The 18,422-nt window shown below is 38.0% G+C and overlaps 1 protein-coding gene across 6 annotated transcripts in view; it reads right to left on the minus strand.

The window, feature by feature from the left end:
• The window catches only part of ZNF521 (zinc finger protein 521), a 281,891-nt gene that overhangs the window by 115,440 nt on the left and 148,029 nt on the right, over window positions 1-18,422 (minus strand). For all 6 annotated transcript variants that reach the window (XM_045458559.1, XM_045458560.1, XM_045458557.1 and 3 more), the window contains one exon: window positions 16,106-16,190. In XM_045458559.1, coding sequence (XP_045314515.1) covers window positions 16,106-16,190 — 85 coding nt within the window. The remainder of the gene's footprint in view (window positions 1-16,105; window positions 16,191-18,422) is intronic.

An 18,422-nucleotide genomic window follows, 5' to 3' on the forward strand; every position in this document is an offset into this window, starting at 1 on the left:
CAACCCGGGCCTGTGGGGAGAGATTACCCATTGCAGCCCTGTGCGTGAGGCAAAGAAGGGCAGAAAGTGTGAGTTTGCCTCCTTCTACTATGCATACTAGCCCTATACGCTGGGGTCAGATGCTCAATCCTCAATCTCCTCCTCCATCAAAGGAGAATAATGACAATCTCATGTCACAGCACAAAAACCAAATGACCGATATCCATTCATGTGCAATATTTCAGCACACTCAAGACACGTTTGCTCAAGAGTGGGGTTCTTACCAGAACCAAGCAAACCCAGACCCTTTGAAATGTATTCCTTATGACTTCTATTTCTATGCATGATCATTTATCAATCCACTACCAGTAGGGAATAGGAACTAGGCTTGAGAGAGCGCCACACAGCATTTTACAAACCAGCCAGTGGTGGTGGTTGTGATGTGCGTGTGTTTTAAATTCAGAAAAATTACATTTCATGTACAGGACTGTCTTGGAATTTTGAGTGTACAAGTTTGTTATTCTGAGCCATTTGATTAAATTTAACCACGGGAAACCCTTCCAAGTCCTAATGAAGCAGCAATTACATCTAAAAAGGGAGTCAAGCCAAAAAACATCCTTTTCCAATATCTCTTTTCAAACATCAGACTCCAATATAAGCTCCATGGTTTTTATTTCACTTTTATACCATCTCTCTAAGCTGTTGGAAACATGTTAAACACAAGACAGGGAGTGGTGTTCCAGTGAGTCTTTGCTAGAAAAGGTTGGCAGAGAGTACGCATCTACACAGACCTGTGTGGACGAGAACACACGCATACAACCACTTAAATACACACAAAAAAAACTACAAAAATGCCTTTTAAAGAATCTTGGCCACTAACAAATTGGGAAACCATCATTACTGAGAGAGCTCTGAATTAGAATTCAGAAACCAGGAGTATATTTTAAGTGCATCTGAAATGAATGCACTTCAAGTTTTAGTTTATAAAATAACATGTGATAGTTCCAATTACAGATTATGTAAAGCAGACTTCTAAAGAAAGTTAAAATTGCCTTTCTGTTTAGAAATGAAAGCGCGCTTTTTTTTTTTTTTTGCCCCTAAACCAACCCGTAACACTTGGAAGGCTGTGAGTTTCACCTGAAAGACACACGTACTCACAATTTTACTGAATGTATCATTACTAAAGTAAATTAAACTGTGTCAATAAGTCAAGAAGCTACAGTTATCTAAAACAGCCTGTACACAGAATGCAAGCTTATATTATTTCCAGGTTTTCAACATCACATTTATCTCATGCGATGGTGCACTTCCGCATAATAAAGCAGCGAGCCTAGGATGCAGGAGACACAGAAATAATGTCAAAAGCAATTCTTCACATTTGGATCTCACCACATCAAGTGCAAATAGTGAACTTAAACATGAAAATGCAATTTGCTCCTTCTAAAGTATACATTTTTATCTCTCGCAAAACACACACACACACACACACACACACACTTTCATTTCCAGCGCCTCAAGGTAAAGAGGATGGCATCTATCACAAGTGCAGAGAATGGCTGAAGGATTTAGAAGCGATCTTTTCATAATTCTTCTTTTGGCGAGGAAGTGGAGTTATGAGCTACTCAAAATTCATCAAGATTATTAAGTTTACATCCTCACAGAAGATGTGCACCACTGTATCTCTCAACTATGCTGTCAGCATTGCAGCCCCAAACTATTGAGAATGGGTCTCTGGTTCAGGACATCCATCCTTTGTGGAATTGGTGCATGACTGCATAAAACAAAGCTTATGTCCCATTCAACAACACACACACACACACACACACACACACACACACACACACCAAACAGCAAAATAAAACCCAGACCGCTTTCATTGCAGCAAGCCTATGATATGATAGCTGCACTGGATTCGGGGTACTCATTCTATCAACATTCCTTCATGTAAGTGATTGTAACAGGTAAGTAAGTCCCTATTTCAGCAAGTTGACTCCAGATTATCAACTTGTGCATTTGTGCCTGCTGGGCTATTTGAATGATGAGCCGGTCCCCCAGAGCCCTCAGCTCTGACCGACTCAGCACCCACAGCCGTGACCCCTCACGGTGAGGAAGCTCCTAGGCAACAGTAAGCTTTCCTGCTTGATGAATTCCAACCTTACAGCTCATCTAAACAGAGCCTATGGGCTTCATGGTTTCCCCTCTTTTTCTTCATGTAGGTCTACGGGAAGTTATGAAACATATTTTTCTAGTCCTCCCAGGGGCAAGGTCAGGGTCACGATTTGACCTCAGAAACACAGCAGTCCTGCAAATTCAGACAGCCGGGTAGAACTGAGTGTTAGTGCTCTCTGCCTGGGCCTGACACAAACTATACCATGCCGCACGGAGCAATGTCACTTATGGGAAATGACAAGCAATGGATCAGTGGGAGAACAATAATGGAATTTAATCACATCAAAATATCCCAGGCACATGGCTCCTTTTCAACAAGCTGCCAACCGCAGGTGAGGGAACGATGTTCTTATGCAACTAACCACTTAGAATTTATAATGGAGCCACCCAACTGGATATTTTGATCAGATTAAGTTATCGAATTCTGGACACACCCAGAGAGTCTCACTCCCACCACGTCAATATTCCCCCAGGGAATGATTTTAAACAAACATACAAAAATATCTATCTGCGCATGAAATGGATGTCTTAGATGTGTGAGAAATGACCCCAGGAACAGCACAGGCTCATGTGAAAGACTGTCACAGACTAATTAAGGACACTGCTGCCAAAAGGGGAAGGCTGACCCTGCAGTCTTATTTACACAATTTCCAGCCAGAGGGCTGTGAAGTGGAGCCCCAGTGGGGGCATTTCTATCTGAAACCCAAGGGCACCTGCATTAAGGAAACAGGTGTAAATGAATCCCTTTGCCCAATGACAGAAGGAAAGACACCAATACTGTACTTCAATTATCTGGGTATGGGCTATATGTGCCGACCTCTTGGATTCTGCATAGTGCTCTAAACACTTACTTCTTACTCGTTTATTATTGCTATTATTATTGGCACTTGGCTATGCCTTCAGTTAGGGGGCCATTGTGAGGCAAGAACAATAAGCACTTTAGACAGAAGGTAGTGATTCAAAAATTGCAAAACTTCAGCTTTCAAAAATAGCCTAAGTGACCTCTTGCAGTACTCTGACCACTCCGCAGCAAGCAGGAGGCAACCCCTGTGAAGAGCGAATTCTGGCAAAGTTCTCTCTTCACAGATGATGCACAGCTTAAGCTATAATGAGTTTTTGGGTTACAAATGCTGAACGCATTAATATTCCTTGATGATAATTATCACAGTATAAGCACCTTTCCCAATGTGAGTAGCATAAAGCAACTGAAGCAGCATTTTTACTACATTTGAAACAAGCTGGAAAATGGGATTTTCTACTCTTGTAACCTGAGGTCAACATACATCAAGCATTGCATATTAAACACACCTATATATGAACCCTGTCTCACTTTCCTTCTCTCCTGCTTCACGTATACCTAAAGCTCTCTCCTTTATCCATCCTTCATCGTGAAATTCTTGATATTAACATCTATGTGATATACACCATTTCAAAACGAAATGTTATCCCCCCCCCCCCCATTGTATGAATCCTGTGTTTCTTCTTATGAGAATACAAATAGCAAATAAGATCAGTAAGCCGTGCTTTACAGACGAGACGTGTCTCTGTGCAGTTTGAATGAATACTGTGGTCACTGGCTGCATATAAAACAGGATGAAAATTAGAATCAAGCAAATAGGCTCCTGGAAGAGCCAACCAAATTACATACACATCTGAACAAACTACCAGCCTTTATCTTTACACCTTCAAAACTAATAACACTAGTGATCACTGAACGATTTAAATGTGAATTCTGCCCCACCCACATGATGACAGTAAGGATGTCAGCATTGCATTTACTGGCAGCACTTTTGCATAAGGATCCTAGAAACCCATATGCATTCCAGATTAAAAGAACAATTATTGCTATTTAGATAATAACAAATAGAAATCTAATTGAATAAGAAAGAATTGATAAAGATGATCCACCTGCATCGTATCAGTGTGTACAACAATATCTATTATTCAGTATTTGCCACAGTGTACCCCAAAAAGATGCTGAATATACTTAACTTACTAAACCCTAACTGGATTTGATAATATGCTCTGAGTGGAGTATAAGCTGATTTGCCCTCATCTCTTTTTCTTTTCCTTCTATTCGGTGAAAAAGAGCAAATGTCTATAATAAAGCTCAATTGAAGCTAGGGTGGCTTAAAATAATCACCATGTAAGAGCTGCCCCCCCCCTTTTTTAACGTACTATAACGTCATTTTTAGTATTCTGTGTAAATAACCCCAAGAGCACTTTGACTTAACAGTGACAAAACAAAAGTCAGTTTGAACCCTTAATTCAAAGAACATGAAATGACTTAGGTATTTCTAAGTGTGAATCTCTGAACTCATTCACACCGTGTTACCCCACACTTCATTTAGAAAATATGCCATGCTACAACCACTTCTCTAACATCATTTTTACTTATGTACTGCAAAAATGTCTTCAAATCCCATCTGAATAGATGGCAAGGTTACGAGGGAACCTTTACTAAATATTTAACAGCACTATCGGCTTATTAAATACTATAATGCAAGAGCCATGAAAGGATGATATACAGTGCTCGCCTTTTTTTAGAGCAATGCTGGTGCTCATTTTGAACACTCTGCAAGCCCATTCATCAGTAGAACTGACGCATTTTAAAAAATCCTCATTTACTAGCAGATAAATGTGGTTAGAGAACCTTTTTAGTGTAGAAATGCCTAGAAACCTATTTGGTTTTACTGTGCAAAATTTGCTCTACTCTGGCTAGGAAAAAAAAACAAAACCTCACAAAACATTTAAAAGGCCATTTTGAAATAATATGCAAAAGCCGAAGGAACACAGTTTGAAATAAAACTAGGGCATATTTTTGTTTACAGGAATATTCATATACCAAAACAAGGCCAAATAGGTTTACAGGCAGCTGATAGAGTACACATATTCATCAAATCTGGAAACAGTGTCTCAAATACCCATCGAACAATGAGATTACCCATTGAGACTGTGGCTTTTGACCATGACATTGCTGGCAGGTGACTTCATTTGCAACGACTCATAGATGCTCTTTTGGAAAAAAAGAAAAGGGTTAATATAACTTTTACATGTACTATATTAAGATATTTTTAACTAAAACTATATTGTTATTGTTTTTAACTCCATCAGAAGATTTTTATCCTGTTCTGGTGGGTAGAAAGTAAGAATTCTCTCTGAGATATTTCTATTCACAGAGATATACTATAGTCTAATTTAAAGAACCTCCCTTTCCACTGGAGGTCTGAAGAGTGAGCATTATCCTGTAAACACTGTAACAATGATTATCTGTCCTCCCAGGTTCTCAGTGGAGACTCTTGCTTTTGAAAATGTCTTGTGGTGACTTACTAAATTCAGGCTATTTCAATTAGTATTACTGCACATTAAAAATTAATTGCATTACTGAGTGGATTAAGGTTTAAATTTCAATTCTACAGTATGTGCACTAGAAATGACAGCTAAAAATCAATGCTTTTTGGCCCGCAATCGGAAGTGTGTACAGTCGAATAGTGCGGGACTGGCGTCACTGGCCAAGCAGTTTTAAAAGACTTGATAGTTCAATTGAAGGTGTGTCAGGTCTAATTCTAGATTTTAGTTTGAATGCTGCACAGGAGCCCAGCCTTAGGAATACAGAAACAGAACAACAGCTGCACTAACAATTTGGAAACACAAATGGACACAGGTTCTAAAATTATGACAATAGAAAGATTAACAGTCACCCAAAATTCACATATAATCATCCCTAAACTAAAGCCTTGCTCGTAATTCTGTTCAATAAGAGCAGAGGATTGCTTACTTAAATCTACACTGTTTTTGATTAGTTACTGGGGGACAGTAGTTGGTTGGGGGCAGGAAACAAGTTATTTTTGTAAAGAGATGTTATTAATATATAAAATATTCATAATGACTTCAGTCTGTGTTTTAAGGAAATCCAAGAAGACACAGCAAATACAAATCTTTCCCTTAAACAGTAATCCCCTCTAAGTCCCCGGTGCAAATGATTGAACCTCTTTGGGGGGAGGGACAAATCGGCTGATCATCCCAACTATAAATTTATAACACCTCCACGAAATGTTTGAAAAGAAATGGGTCACTTTTATTCTCAGTAAATTTGTTCTTCTAAGAAGATAAAGACGAAGAACATTACGAATGAAGTCAACAGAGTAAAGTGGCATCAATAAAGACACACAAAGCCCCCAGGATGTCTGATTGGGAACTGAACGGCGATTGGTATGCGCCTAAGAGAAAAAAAATGATGCCTGCAATGTTCCTTAAGATCCCCTCTGTGTTGCACCGGTGGCCAACAGCAAGTTCGGCAGCAAGAGAGTAAAGAAGATGGGAAGTAATAATAACAATAAAAAGAATAATCTGGTGCAAATGGACCCCAAGGTGTACTAGTCATCCCCGTGCAACAATCGCCCTTCATTGCAATTTACTGATGTTGCTTCATTACAATAAAGCATATAAAGGGGTAATGTACAAAGCGCACTATTTAAAGCTGCGTGTTTTGAAGCAGCACACATACCACCCTTGCAGGCTGCTAGGGGAGCCACATCAGATTGTTCAAGGGAAATGACCTGCACAAAAATTAAACTGAGGCACCACGCATATACGTCACGGTGATAAATTTGGGGGGGGGGAAGAGGATACGAGGTAGCAGGGAGGAGTGTTTCCTTGGTGAAATATTACAGGCATTTCAAATGAATCTGAATTAAAACATCCTCTGAAAAGGTAACAACCTGTGGCGTGGTTAAAAGGAAAAGATAAAAAAATAGGATGTTTCCTGTTTGAAAATATAAACTGCCTCTCTGTTCCCTATGCTGACTCTCCATAAAATGAACTTAAACAGTGTTTGTAGGTGAACTGCACCTTCAGGTTCCTAGTATGGCAAGAGAAAATGGTTCGTTTTCTGGGTCTTGCCTGCTATAGTTGAAAGTCTTACTTTTCAGCCAGTGCCCAGAAGATGCTGAAGCAATGAGTTAAGGGGAAGAAAGAGATACTTTCCCCACCAAGGATCATTGAGTATGTCATTGGTTAATTCTTGCTCTGTGCTCCTCATTAGCATTACTCTCCAGTTTCTGGTTATCATATCCGAAATATTAAGACATAATAACTATGAAGGTGCAGATAATTGGATATTAACCAGAACATACTTGACTGGGCAGGAGGTAGGGCCCTGCTTAAACTAATCCTGAAATGTATTAATCACCAATTAATGAAAGGGTTTCAAATTCATTTTCTATTATAGAACACCTCCGAGTATCTAAGCTTTTTCTAACAAAATGACTTGGAATAACAGGGTAGAAATAAGGACTATGACCATCTGATGAGGTCTCGCATTAATTCTTTACAGCCTGTTGTCAGGTAATCATGAAATCTATAGTTAAAACCTTGATTACATTTACAAAGTCTGATGGGAGGAAGAAGGGATGCTTTTCAGTGCTCAGTGGCCTTGGTTTAAATCCCAAATTTATCCCTTTAAGTGGCAGAGCGATAGCTAAACATTTCAGCAGAGAGCTGTCACAATATTATCTAAGTCTTTCAGCCTAGACAGACCTCTAGACCTCCAACTTAACAACAGATGTACTCTTAAAATACAGAACCAATTAATGGGAGCCAGAGAAGTCCAGCCAAGGCATGCTTTGTACACAGCAAACAGTAAGTAGTACAGAGTTGATGAATACAGTAACAGAGAAAAACCCTAACTCCATGATGGTTGAAAAGTCATCACCACTTAGATGGAAATAAAATAATGTTAAGACGCGGAAAGGAAACGGGAGGAGGAACATAAAGAGAAGGAAAGCCACGTTTCTGTACAATCCACGTGGCTGTGAGGTTGAGTCTGACACGCCACAGATGTTTTATTAGTCTGGTCGTAAAAGCCCCCACTAAGCTCCCCGGAAAAGCCTCTGCGCACACTCACTCAGTTAGAGAAATTGCAACAAATGCCGTTCATCTTCCAAAGGGGAAAAAAAAAATCTCTAAGTACATTACTCTCACAAAGGGATTCTAATATCTTTTCATACTTAAAAGGTGTAGATCCCAGATACTCTGAAAAAGCCTTACATTTTTATGTTGCAGAAAACAATGTTTAGATTAATGGAGTGTAAGCAAGGGATCGGAATGACACCAATTCCTCTGTTTTTCCTGACTTTATTCATTTAATTTGATGAAGACGGCAAGAAAACTCCTGTTCTCTCAGGGTTTTTTTTTTTTTTAATTCTGTTGTTTACTGACTTTAATTTTAATAATTCTTAAATAAGCACTCACAGCAGATGAACTAAGATACGCAGGCAAGTAGGCCCTTTTATCAACAATTTTGCCATAGAAATACACAAACATTTCAATGGCTCTTCATTAGCAAACAAATCAACAAGTGATATTTTAATGCATGACTTTATTCCATCTCTGTGGGGACTGTAGTTGAGAGTGTGATGTACAGTACAGAGAAAGGAATCATCAGCCACAGTGTCCCAGGGCTCTCTCCATTGAGGACTTCGAAGCCTCTGCTTAAAGAGTGCATTTAATTGACTGATAGACAGTAGCTTCTTTGTTCACAGAAGACAGCGAAGTAATGGCAGCTTGAAAATCGTACCATCTACAGGGTCTCCTGAGACCAGTAACAGGGGGATATGTGTCAGGAATAAATAAATAATCTAATTATTAAGCCACTTCCTGTCAAGTTAACTCCAATTTGTTGGCTTTTGAAGGCAACAAAACGAGGCATTTTTCCTCATTATGCTTCTCTTTTTATACCAGTGGTAATCACAGGCGGATTAAAGGGTGCCTGATTGGTTTTTTTGTCAAGGAACTGAGAAGCAGCCAACAGTACAGAAAAACAGAGTTGGGTTTAGAAGAAATTTCATGCTTGTCTCCTTTCCAGCTCCCTAGCAGCCCACACGGCTGCCCCATACAGAGCTGCCAGCTGTACAGCAAATGTGAACCCCTCCAACTGAGGCCTACCGGGCCACAGGCGCCATCCTGAGAGCCGTGAGATACCTTGCAATCTTGGCAGGTAGCTGCTGCTGTCATAGGCATAATTCTAAAGGTGACCTACGAAACCCCGTCAGCTCACCAAATGCAACAATATGAGCAGCTGAAGTTCGACACCCACTCTCCATATTGGCTCCCTTTCTTTCGTTTACTGCCTTTAATGGTCCTGAAACTAGGAAATAACCTATGGAAATGGGTCAGCAGAGACCTTTCCTTTTGATGTGTCTGAGCGATCCTGCGGAAATAGGTCACGATCCGTGTGTGCACACGGGCACGTGTGTGGGCAGGGATCTATCTTTTCGGATCTACTGCCGATGACTTTCGGCGCCCTCCATTCAGAAATGTTTTACAGACCTCCCTCAGAAACGGCTACCCGCATTCGATAATAAACATATCAAACAGTGAGTGAAAAACGGATACACTTGTGGCATGTTCTCCGGCAAGTCAAAGGTGAGGCCAGAACCAGAGTCAGTAGCCCCACCAATGTGTCTCAGCCATGGAACCATCCGTCTGGCACAGACTCTTCCCAGCCTCTCTGTACGGAGCTTAGGAAGGAAGGCTGGAAATCAGTAATTCAGCTTGAGAACAACATTCTTCTGAGGCCTCTTTAAGGGCGGTGTGTTCTAAAACGTCACCAGAAACTGAATCTTCGATCTGTCTGTGGACTCAGAACCCTCAGTCTCAAGGAAAATTAACATCACAAGAAACGGCCACCAGGTTTTCTTAGGGGCTCGTAAATTAGAAACTCCACTAACTGCAAGTTGTGTTTTACTCTTGTAAACCCAAGCTACGAGGCGCAAGCTAAAACACAAGACAAGGATAAACACCCCGATTTGTCTTTTAATAGCTTAACACTGACATTCCGAGATGGGCTCAGAGATTTTCTTTACAATTTGCTTCAGAAATGGGAATCCAAATAATCAAGATGAGCTCTTGAAAACTATCTTATTCCAGAAAGATGTGTTTTCTTTAAAAGTCTTTCGTGTTTTCTTTTATTTTAAATTGTCTTTGTTTTTAGGAAACCTTTTCGTCGAAGAAGCTTGATAAGTTCCGGCGGCCCCGCTCTGTACTCAGTCAACAGCGTGGCTGTGTTCTATCTATGCCTGCGTATGTCCTTTCTGCGTGCGTCTTGAATTTTTGTTAAATTGTGCAGATAATTAAACCCTCTTCATACTCACAGTCTGCTTCATTGGTACCATGAATTCTGTTTTCAGTTACTGTCTGCAAATTCCCTCTCTGAACAATTTCATACTAAGCAATAACACTTCATTTTACATAAGTTTTATCTGATGTCCCCATACAGAGCTGCCAGCTGCACAGCAAATGTGCGGTTCTCAAACTGAGGCCTACCAGGCCACGGGCTCCATCCTGAGATCTATAAGGCACCTTGCTGTCATTGGCAAGCTTTCCCTGCTATCACTGTGACCATCACTCCGCGCTGCACACAACTTAAAATCATCTGATTATTAGAATTTGTGGCCCACACTCCATTTTATCCTTTATTTAATCTATCCCCAGATCACACATTTGTTTAAATGTTTTGGCTGGTTTACAAATCATGCAGCCATCTGCACAGTAGGTGTGACACCATTTTTTAGACAAAAGTTACGTTACAAACAAAGATAAAGTCATTGGAAATGCTTTGATGTTTGTTATTCTGCCTGGTTCACTTGGACCGACTCTAAGAAATAAATAGAATTATCTGTGTAAATCGATGAACATCTATGAAAAACAACACCCAGCAGAACGCGGACCTTGCCCCATTACCTACGTTAATATCATGACAGCTGAGGAGAGATGACCTGGCCCACTTCTCATCTCTCCTGTACAGATGGCTATTAAAGAGAAAGTATCCCTTTTGTATGGTCCATGTAGAAACCCTTTATGGGCTTTTCAAATAAGCCAGCATTGCCCACATGAGGGTAGCTTTCTGTTACCATTAAACTGCCCAGATTTCATCTTTTTTAATCCAGCTCTTGATGAAATAAGCCAGTATTTCATCATATTTAACACCAAATGCCTGTTTCTTAATTCCCTGAGTTTTGTAAGCAATCAAATGATGACTTAGAATTCAATAGTCTTCTCGTTTATAATTAATGCAAACTCTAAACAACCTAATGACTTTGAGTTTCTTAGGATAGTGCAGATACACACACACACACGCACACACACAAATATATATCTACACATAGATGCATTATGATAGATTCATTTCTATTCACTTAAAAAAAATGGCCAATGAAAGCTAAGAGTTTAAAGGGCAACAACAGGGCCCTTTATCTTCCTATGTAGAGATTCTTATCTTTGGATATTTCCCCTTAAGACATATAAAATCCAAAACCACTATAGACCTCAAAATATTGGTTTTAGTCTATTGTAAAGCAAGAGCACTCAAGCTGAAATGTTTCAGAAGTGATACTGAATGTCACAAAACTATAATGAAGATTAGTCACATAGCACACCATCCACTAAAGAAATGGAAGGAAAAGAATGCCATTTGTGACCTTGGGCGTCAAACAAATTGCCGAACATATGAATGTCACTTGCCACAAAACAGACTAAAAATTCACCACAGTGTACAAAACTGATTTATGCATTCGTTTTGCTTTGACATCAGTGATGTATATCACATGTAACATAACACATAGAATATATATCTTCCCACGTGCACTGGAGAGGACTTGAATCTTTTCATGCTTTTAAAAAATTGTGACGATAAAACATTGAGTATTCGAGATTTGAAGAAAAATAGTCAATAGCTTTCCACCAGTGTTTTCTTATTAGCTGTCATTTATAGTTCCAAATCCGAGTTTTGCTTTTCTAAGAGATAAATACAGTTGCTTTCCCTAAATGCTCTAAGCATCACCCTTGACCCATCTGGAGCATGTTTACTGGTGACTATCTGTGGATTTCCCGTTTTTTCACAAAACAGGTGCCCTGCCACCTTAGACACAAATTTCACCCCATTTCTGATCAGATAAAAACTACAAAAAAAACCCACCCCCACTCATTACATCATCATCTCTAAGTCAATTTTTAAAAAATAATTCTTAGGTAAACGGTTAACACCAATCCCCTTCATCTTCTCCATCTGAGAACTTGGAAAGGGAGGGCTGGAAATGGGCACAGCTCTATCCTGACCACTCGTTCTCCAAAGTCCATGAGTATAGCAATCAATTCCAAGGATAATGGTCTTTCTCCCCTTTGATCATTTCTTTGTCAAGCTGACTGGCCTTCGATGGTGAGCGTACTGCTGGTTGTCTACCACCAGCCGCTCGCAATTTGCTCACTATGTTTCATGAGACAGTTGTTTGGGGCTGTTTGGAACACATTTGTCTCTTTGGGGATTTATGCGTTAGTAGCAATGCCAACCTCCATAGTGATCGAAATTTCTTTCTAACTAAAATAGATAATTAGAGGCTGGTAATTATTGGTCAAGAATTATCAGAGTGAAAAAATTAAGCTTCTCATAAATAGTTCTTGGCAATGTCATCTCTTTATATTATCACATGCCTAACAGCCCTTTATTCGGAGCACTTACAAATTTACTCTACTGTTGTTGAGCCTCATAATTTTATACGAGACAATTCCTTTGCTGGGTTAAACACATTTAAATTCCCTGGTTTCGTCTCTATCTGTGCTAATCCGTACCAAATAATAATAATAATAACAGAAATCTCAAAGAGGAAAATAACAACAAATATTTACGACGCTGATAGGGACGGGGGAAAAGGAATTAAAGGACATAATACACAATGGCTTCTTTCTGTATTCTCAGGTCAAAAGCCAACGTAAACTATGTGAAAGGAACAAAGGAAGACAAGAAAAAATTTCTCATCTGTGCAAACTTGAAAAGAGGGAAATCTTTTCCCCAGGAAAGCTGTTAAAATGTTTTGTAGCTCTTTTTTGTGTGTGTGTAAAGAAGAAAAGAAACCCCTAAATAGTCACTGGTCTGATTTCTTACTGAAACTGTGTCAAAATGTGGTGGAGAGTGAGGTTTTCTTTTTTTCCTTAATAGACGTAAGTCAAATCCCTGATGCCTTTTTATTGAGTAATTATTCCTGCAACCCAGACCATGTGTCCACACCTAGCTGCAAAACGGCACTTAAGCAGAACGTCTCTAGTATGTACCTGGTAGAAACATTGATGGTTTTCCTTTTGCAAATGTCCCTGGCCAATAGCCTGAGACCAGCACATCCAGAAAGAAGCATGGAGTTGTCTGACATTGAAACTGCATTAAACATGTGTGCTACAGAGAAGCAAATGCAAATAACTTGGTTAAAGAAGGAATTTAAAGTTACACCTCACTGGGTCATCTGAAGACCTTGTTCTCCACCAGGTGACATAATCCTTCCTCTGGACTGATTGAAATGTAGAACAAAATCTGCAAAAACACTATATACCCTCTTAACAAAAAGAGTAAGAGGCTTTTCAGAGAGCCTCTAATCCCTCTTCCCTGCTAAATGTCTAGTTGAGATTATTTTTTGATTAGACAAAAAACATACACAGACACACAACCTAAAAATACCTACCCTCAATGGAGGTATTTTAGTCAACAAAATAATGCTGCCTGCCTCATTTGAAAGACTGAGTATCACACTGGGATTTTAAAAAAGGATATCTTAGCCTCTGTGACATCCTCCCATTATGCATTCTCTTTCTGTAGATATTAACAACATGACTGGAGTTTAAGGACTTGGATGCATGGTCAACAGATAAAACAATTAAATGGATACTATTCATTTGTTTAGCCCTCAAGTGCAAGAGAGTTACATATTTTATTATTAAAAATAGCATGAATATTAAATAACTAGGCCCTCTGTGGAAAGGAATAGAATTTGCTTCTCTGATGGAAGGTGAATTGTTAAATGCTCAGATCCCAAGAGGAAGTGAGTGTCATATTAATCCACCATAAGGTAGAGGGAGAAAGCTCTGGGAACACACTAATGATGCAAGGAATGTGAGAGACATACAAAAGGAAAGGTATAAAGCAATTTAAAAAGAAGGGCCAGTACAAACCAATGAATGTTCCGGCCAAATGATACTAAAATTGGCAAATCAAAAAAGTCCTCTCACTGCTCAACGTTCAATTCAGACTCAATATACGCAAAAGAGCATTAATATTATGGTGAAAAATATATTCAATTTGTTCATCCGAGTCCTGGGATAAAAAATAAAATCCAGAACCAAAAATAAGTTTATGTACAATACAACTATACAGAAGCGTAACCTATTAACATTTCACTAAATTTTCCATTAGGTGCCAATTCCAAGATACATTTTCACTGAAGCCCACGTAAAACTATGGCATGAAGCAGAATCATGAATGACTGCCACCAATGAACTCTACTCAAGAAATAAAGACATGGAAAATACCAGCATTTATCATGGCAAGAAGAACTCATTCTTTCTAACCTACACACCCTTCTCCCTCCCCCAAAAAAAGCAGTTTTGAAAGTTTATAAAGAATATTTTTCTTGAAATCCAAAATAGAAAAAAATTGCAAGGAAACACGTTGTTTAAATTCTCTTACATGTTGTCATTACCCGCTAAGCACTCAGTAAAGCTGTCACTGTTATTCTACCACATTTGAGGATATATTTGATGTATAAGAAAATCACTAATAATATTAGCATGTAAATCTGGAAAATAGAGAGATACACTGATCGATATTTTAGCTGTTGTGCATTAAGTTCCATTTTGCACAATTATGTACTTAGTCTTTTATAAGCAATAATCCTCCTAAAGACCCATCACTTGAAAACTATAAAGCAAATCCTATTGAAAAACGATTAATCAATTTTCTAACATGCTTTTGAATTTATCTTCATTAATTCTACAAGAACATTAGGAGTTCCACTGTGATCAGTAATGATAGTTGGAGCAATCCTTCCACTCTGCACTCTCAGGATGCTTCTGATCAAGTGTGTAAAATAACTTGTTTACCCCTGAAAACAAGTTCAGAGTCTAGAAGGCTGAATTTTCTTTCCTGTCTTAGAGTTTGGTAATAGGAGAGCATGAGGTTAATTGGACTTTTTAGTATTATATCACAATTATTTATGGTATTATAAAATTCCATCAAATGAGGATGAAATAAAAAAAACTCTCGCAGTATAAAAACACAAATGAGTAACAAAAATAGCATAAAGTAATAACAATTGTCATTTTAGTAGTAGAAAAAGATCTGCTTGATAAAGTTTAATTGGCTGGTAAAACTCTTAGTGTTATTACTAAGTGCTTATCAAATTAAAAAACATAGGAGGTAACCCCAGAGGAATTAAGGGATAATGGGACAATATGAATAACTGAAAAAATTATCCTTTTAGTTCTAGCCTATGTGACAAATGCAAAATCCCTGCAAACACCGGCCGAGAGTGACTTCAGAGATCTTTACCCAAACCGCTTTTAGAAAGATCTATGTACAATTTGGTGGGGAATAAAAAATGATTACTGACTTCTTTACATGATCTTTATGATCATGATTATTTCCAGGCTGTTGAAACCATACATATAAAACTATCTTATGGCAATTTAAATTATTTATGTTTCCCTATCACAAAAACTCACCACTTTAGATTTTGATACAAAGATGCTTAAGCAACACACAGCAGTGCCATTACCATAATAACTTCTGAAATTAAAACCTGTCTAAAACTCTATGGAAAGCTAACATCCAGTTCATTAACCATTCCTGTTAGTTTTCAATAATGCAAAAATGATTAGAAGTTTAATTTGTTAATCACCTGTGTTTTGACTGGCAGGAGATATATAATCCTCTGCAGAAGTCTAAACTAGCCCTTGCAGAAAATAAAATGTGCTAATGTCTTATCAGGCCTAATAATAGTAATAAAAATCAATCATGCCTAGGTAAAACATTGATGGCTGAACAATTAATTCATCTTTAACTCTGTTTAATTATATAGGCATTGATACACAAGTAGGAGAAAAAGCTATCTCTAATAAGGTTTAGAGTGTCACTCACCAATCATGTGATTTGCAACATGAACCTGAATATCCCATTCATTGTAGAAAACCATCTGACACTTGATGCACTGATAGGTCTTCTTCTGAGAAAACAAGTATAAATAGAATTACTTAGACACATGCACTTCTTACTGTTTTCTTTAAAAAAAAAAAAAAGAGCCCAACCCAACTCACAACATTTTTTTGAGATGCTGGTCTGGCTACTGTGGGTCTGCTTGGGCAAAGTTCCATGAATTCCTCACTAAGACCTTGTGGTCTGATCCCAACACTATACTTTTAGTTGCAAACGGTTGGAAGACATGAAGGCACATAATTACAGCATAATATATTTTTAAAGATTCCTAAACTCAAAAACCGAAGTTAGTATTAAAAAAAAAAATCTGTAACACATAGTTGGGTTTCAGAAACCGAGGTCTTCGTAGATCAGGCACAATTTCATTCTGACCAAAATGACTGTGACATTACTTCTAGATATCCCTTAGTGAAATGGTCAGTAAGACTCATGGAATCTAGCTACAAGATTCAGCAATTATCGTTTTTAGTTGCAACTTAGTCTGATATTTAGATGTTTCAGAAGTTGCTAAATACTAGCATTTAAACACATATTTTCTCCTATAAAGAAATCATGCCATACTGAACATTCTAAGATGGTTTTATCATTTTATACAACAGCTCTGGGAAGTGGAGAGTGCAGGATTTATTAATTCTTGTTATCATAAATAAAGAAACTGAGGCGCAGGGAAGTAGAAAGATTTGCCTGATGTCAGAGTGCCCTACAGCCAAGAAGAGAAATCAGCTGTCTTGATTCTAAATGCTAGACTGTCCGATAAAAGCTGCCTTTATGACTTCACATCCTTGGCACTGTGTCCCCCATATGGCTCAGTACATATTAGATGAACTCAATAAATAAAGTATTGGTTATGTTTTCCAGAACACAGTTACATAAATTCCTTTATGATGAAACTTGATATTTACAATTAAAAACCATCTTGGAAAACAAAATAAACCCTTATGAAATAATCCATTTTGAAATCTCCCCAATGTGAGAAAATAACATTTGTAAAATCACATCAATGGCAGTTTGTTAAGGCATTCTTAGAGAATTATCGTTTCATCCGCAGTCTTACAAACTTGTTTTACTAATGGTGGCAGTACAAAATATCAGTCTGTAAATTGTCATTAATTTTAAAGAACTCAACAAAATCAAGGCTAGGCACAAAAATTTAGCATCATTTCATCAGCAATTAAAATTTCAAATGCCACTAATGTAACACCGTCTTGATTACTGTCACTTAGCATAGCACTGGCTTGTGCAACCCAGGATAGTAGAATTCCTTGTAAAACACAAAAGGGCAGGCATATTTCCAATAGAAGGTTTCTAAATAATCTAACAGGCTTTGTACATTAAGCATATTGTGAATTGAGTGTGCTGAATCTAAATCTAACACGGAGTTGAAAAACCCTGACAATCACCGAGGAAGATTTACTGTGCTGAGCTGTTTACAAGATGCTTTTGATGGTGACATATAGAGCAACATGTGTGGCGTAAATAACATCTATCCCTTTTTTAACAATATTTCCCTTTAGAACTAGTTAGAAAATATTTCTTACTCCCAGATGACCTACATTATATATTGTTTATTAGCATACTTCTAGCATTATTCCTGATATGTGACCTTGCTGAAAAACAAAGAAACATAAACTTAATGGCTAGTCTTTTCTCTTGTTAGCACAGTAAAACATACAATATGTCGAAAACTGTCTCCAAAAATGATGACTGATGAATATGTTGGTGGAATATACTAGGACTTTTTTTTTCCTGGCCTAATAATAAAGAAGAAAATCACTTGACAAGCCAAAATAAAATACCAGCACTTACTACTACCTTCAAAATGAACTGACATATTTGGATATCTATGTACGTAACTTTTCTTTTATCATGGAAAGAAAATGCTTTTGTCACTGTTGATAATTCAAATACTAATTCCACTCTTAAGACAGTGTCTAAAATGTTATGTTCTATTCTTATTAACAAAGTCATATTCTTACCTATAGATAAGCTCCTAAATTTGGGGCTGATGAAGTAAGAATTTAATGTCATCAAAAACAATGTACCATGATCTTAAAATGCTGTAGCTTGAACTCTGCCTCACCACACAGCCCACATTTCGCAATACAAAGCAATGATATGCAAATTGAGATGTATTAAGGTTTTCTTTTTTAAAGCCATGATATAAAATTCATTTTTACTCTCTATTTCTTTTAAAAAAGCAATTTTAAATGACTTTTAAAGCATCTTTATTATAATTATAGGC

The sequence above is a fragment of the Leopardus geoffroyi genome, chromosome D3 (genome assembly GCF_018350155.1).
Source record: "Leopardus geoffroyi isolate Oge1 chromosome D3, O.geoffroyi_Oge1_pat1.0, whole genome shotgun sequence".
Lineage (NCBI taxonomy): Eukaryota > Metazoa > Chordata > Mammalia > Carnivora > Felidae > Leopardus > Leopardus geoffroyi.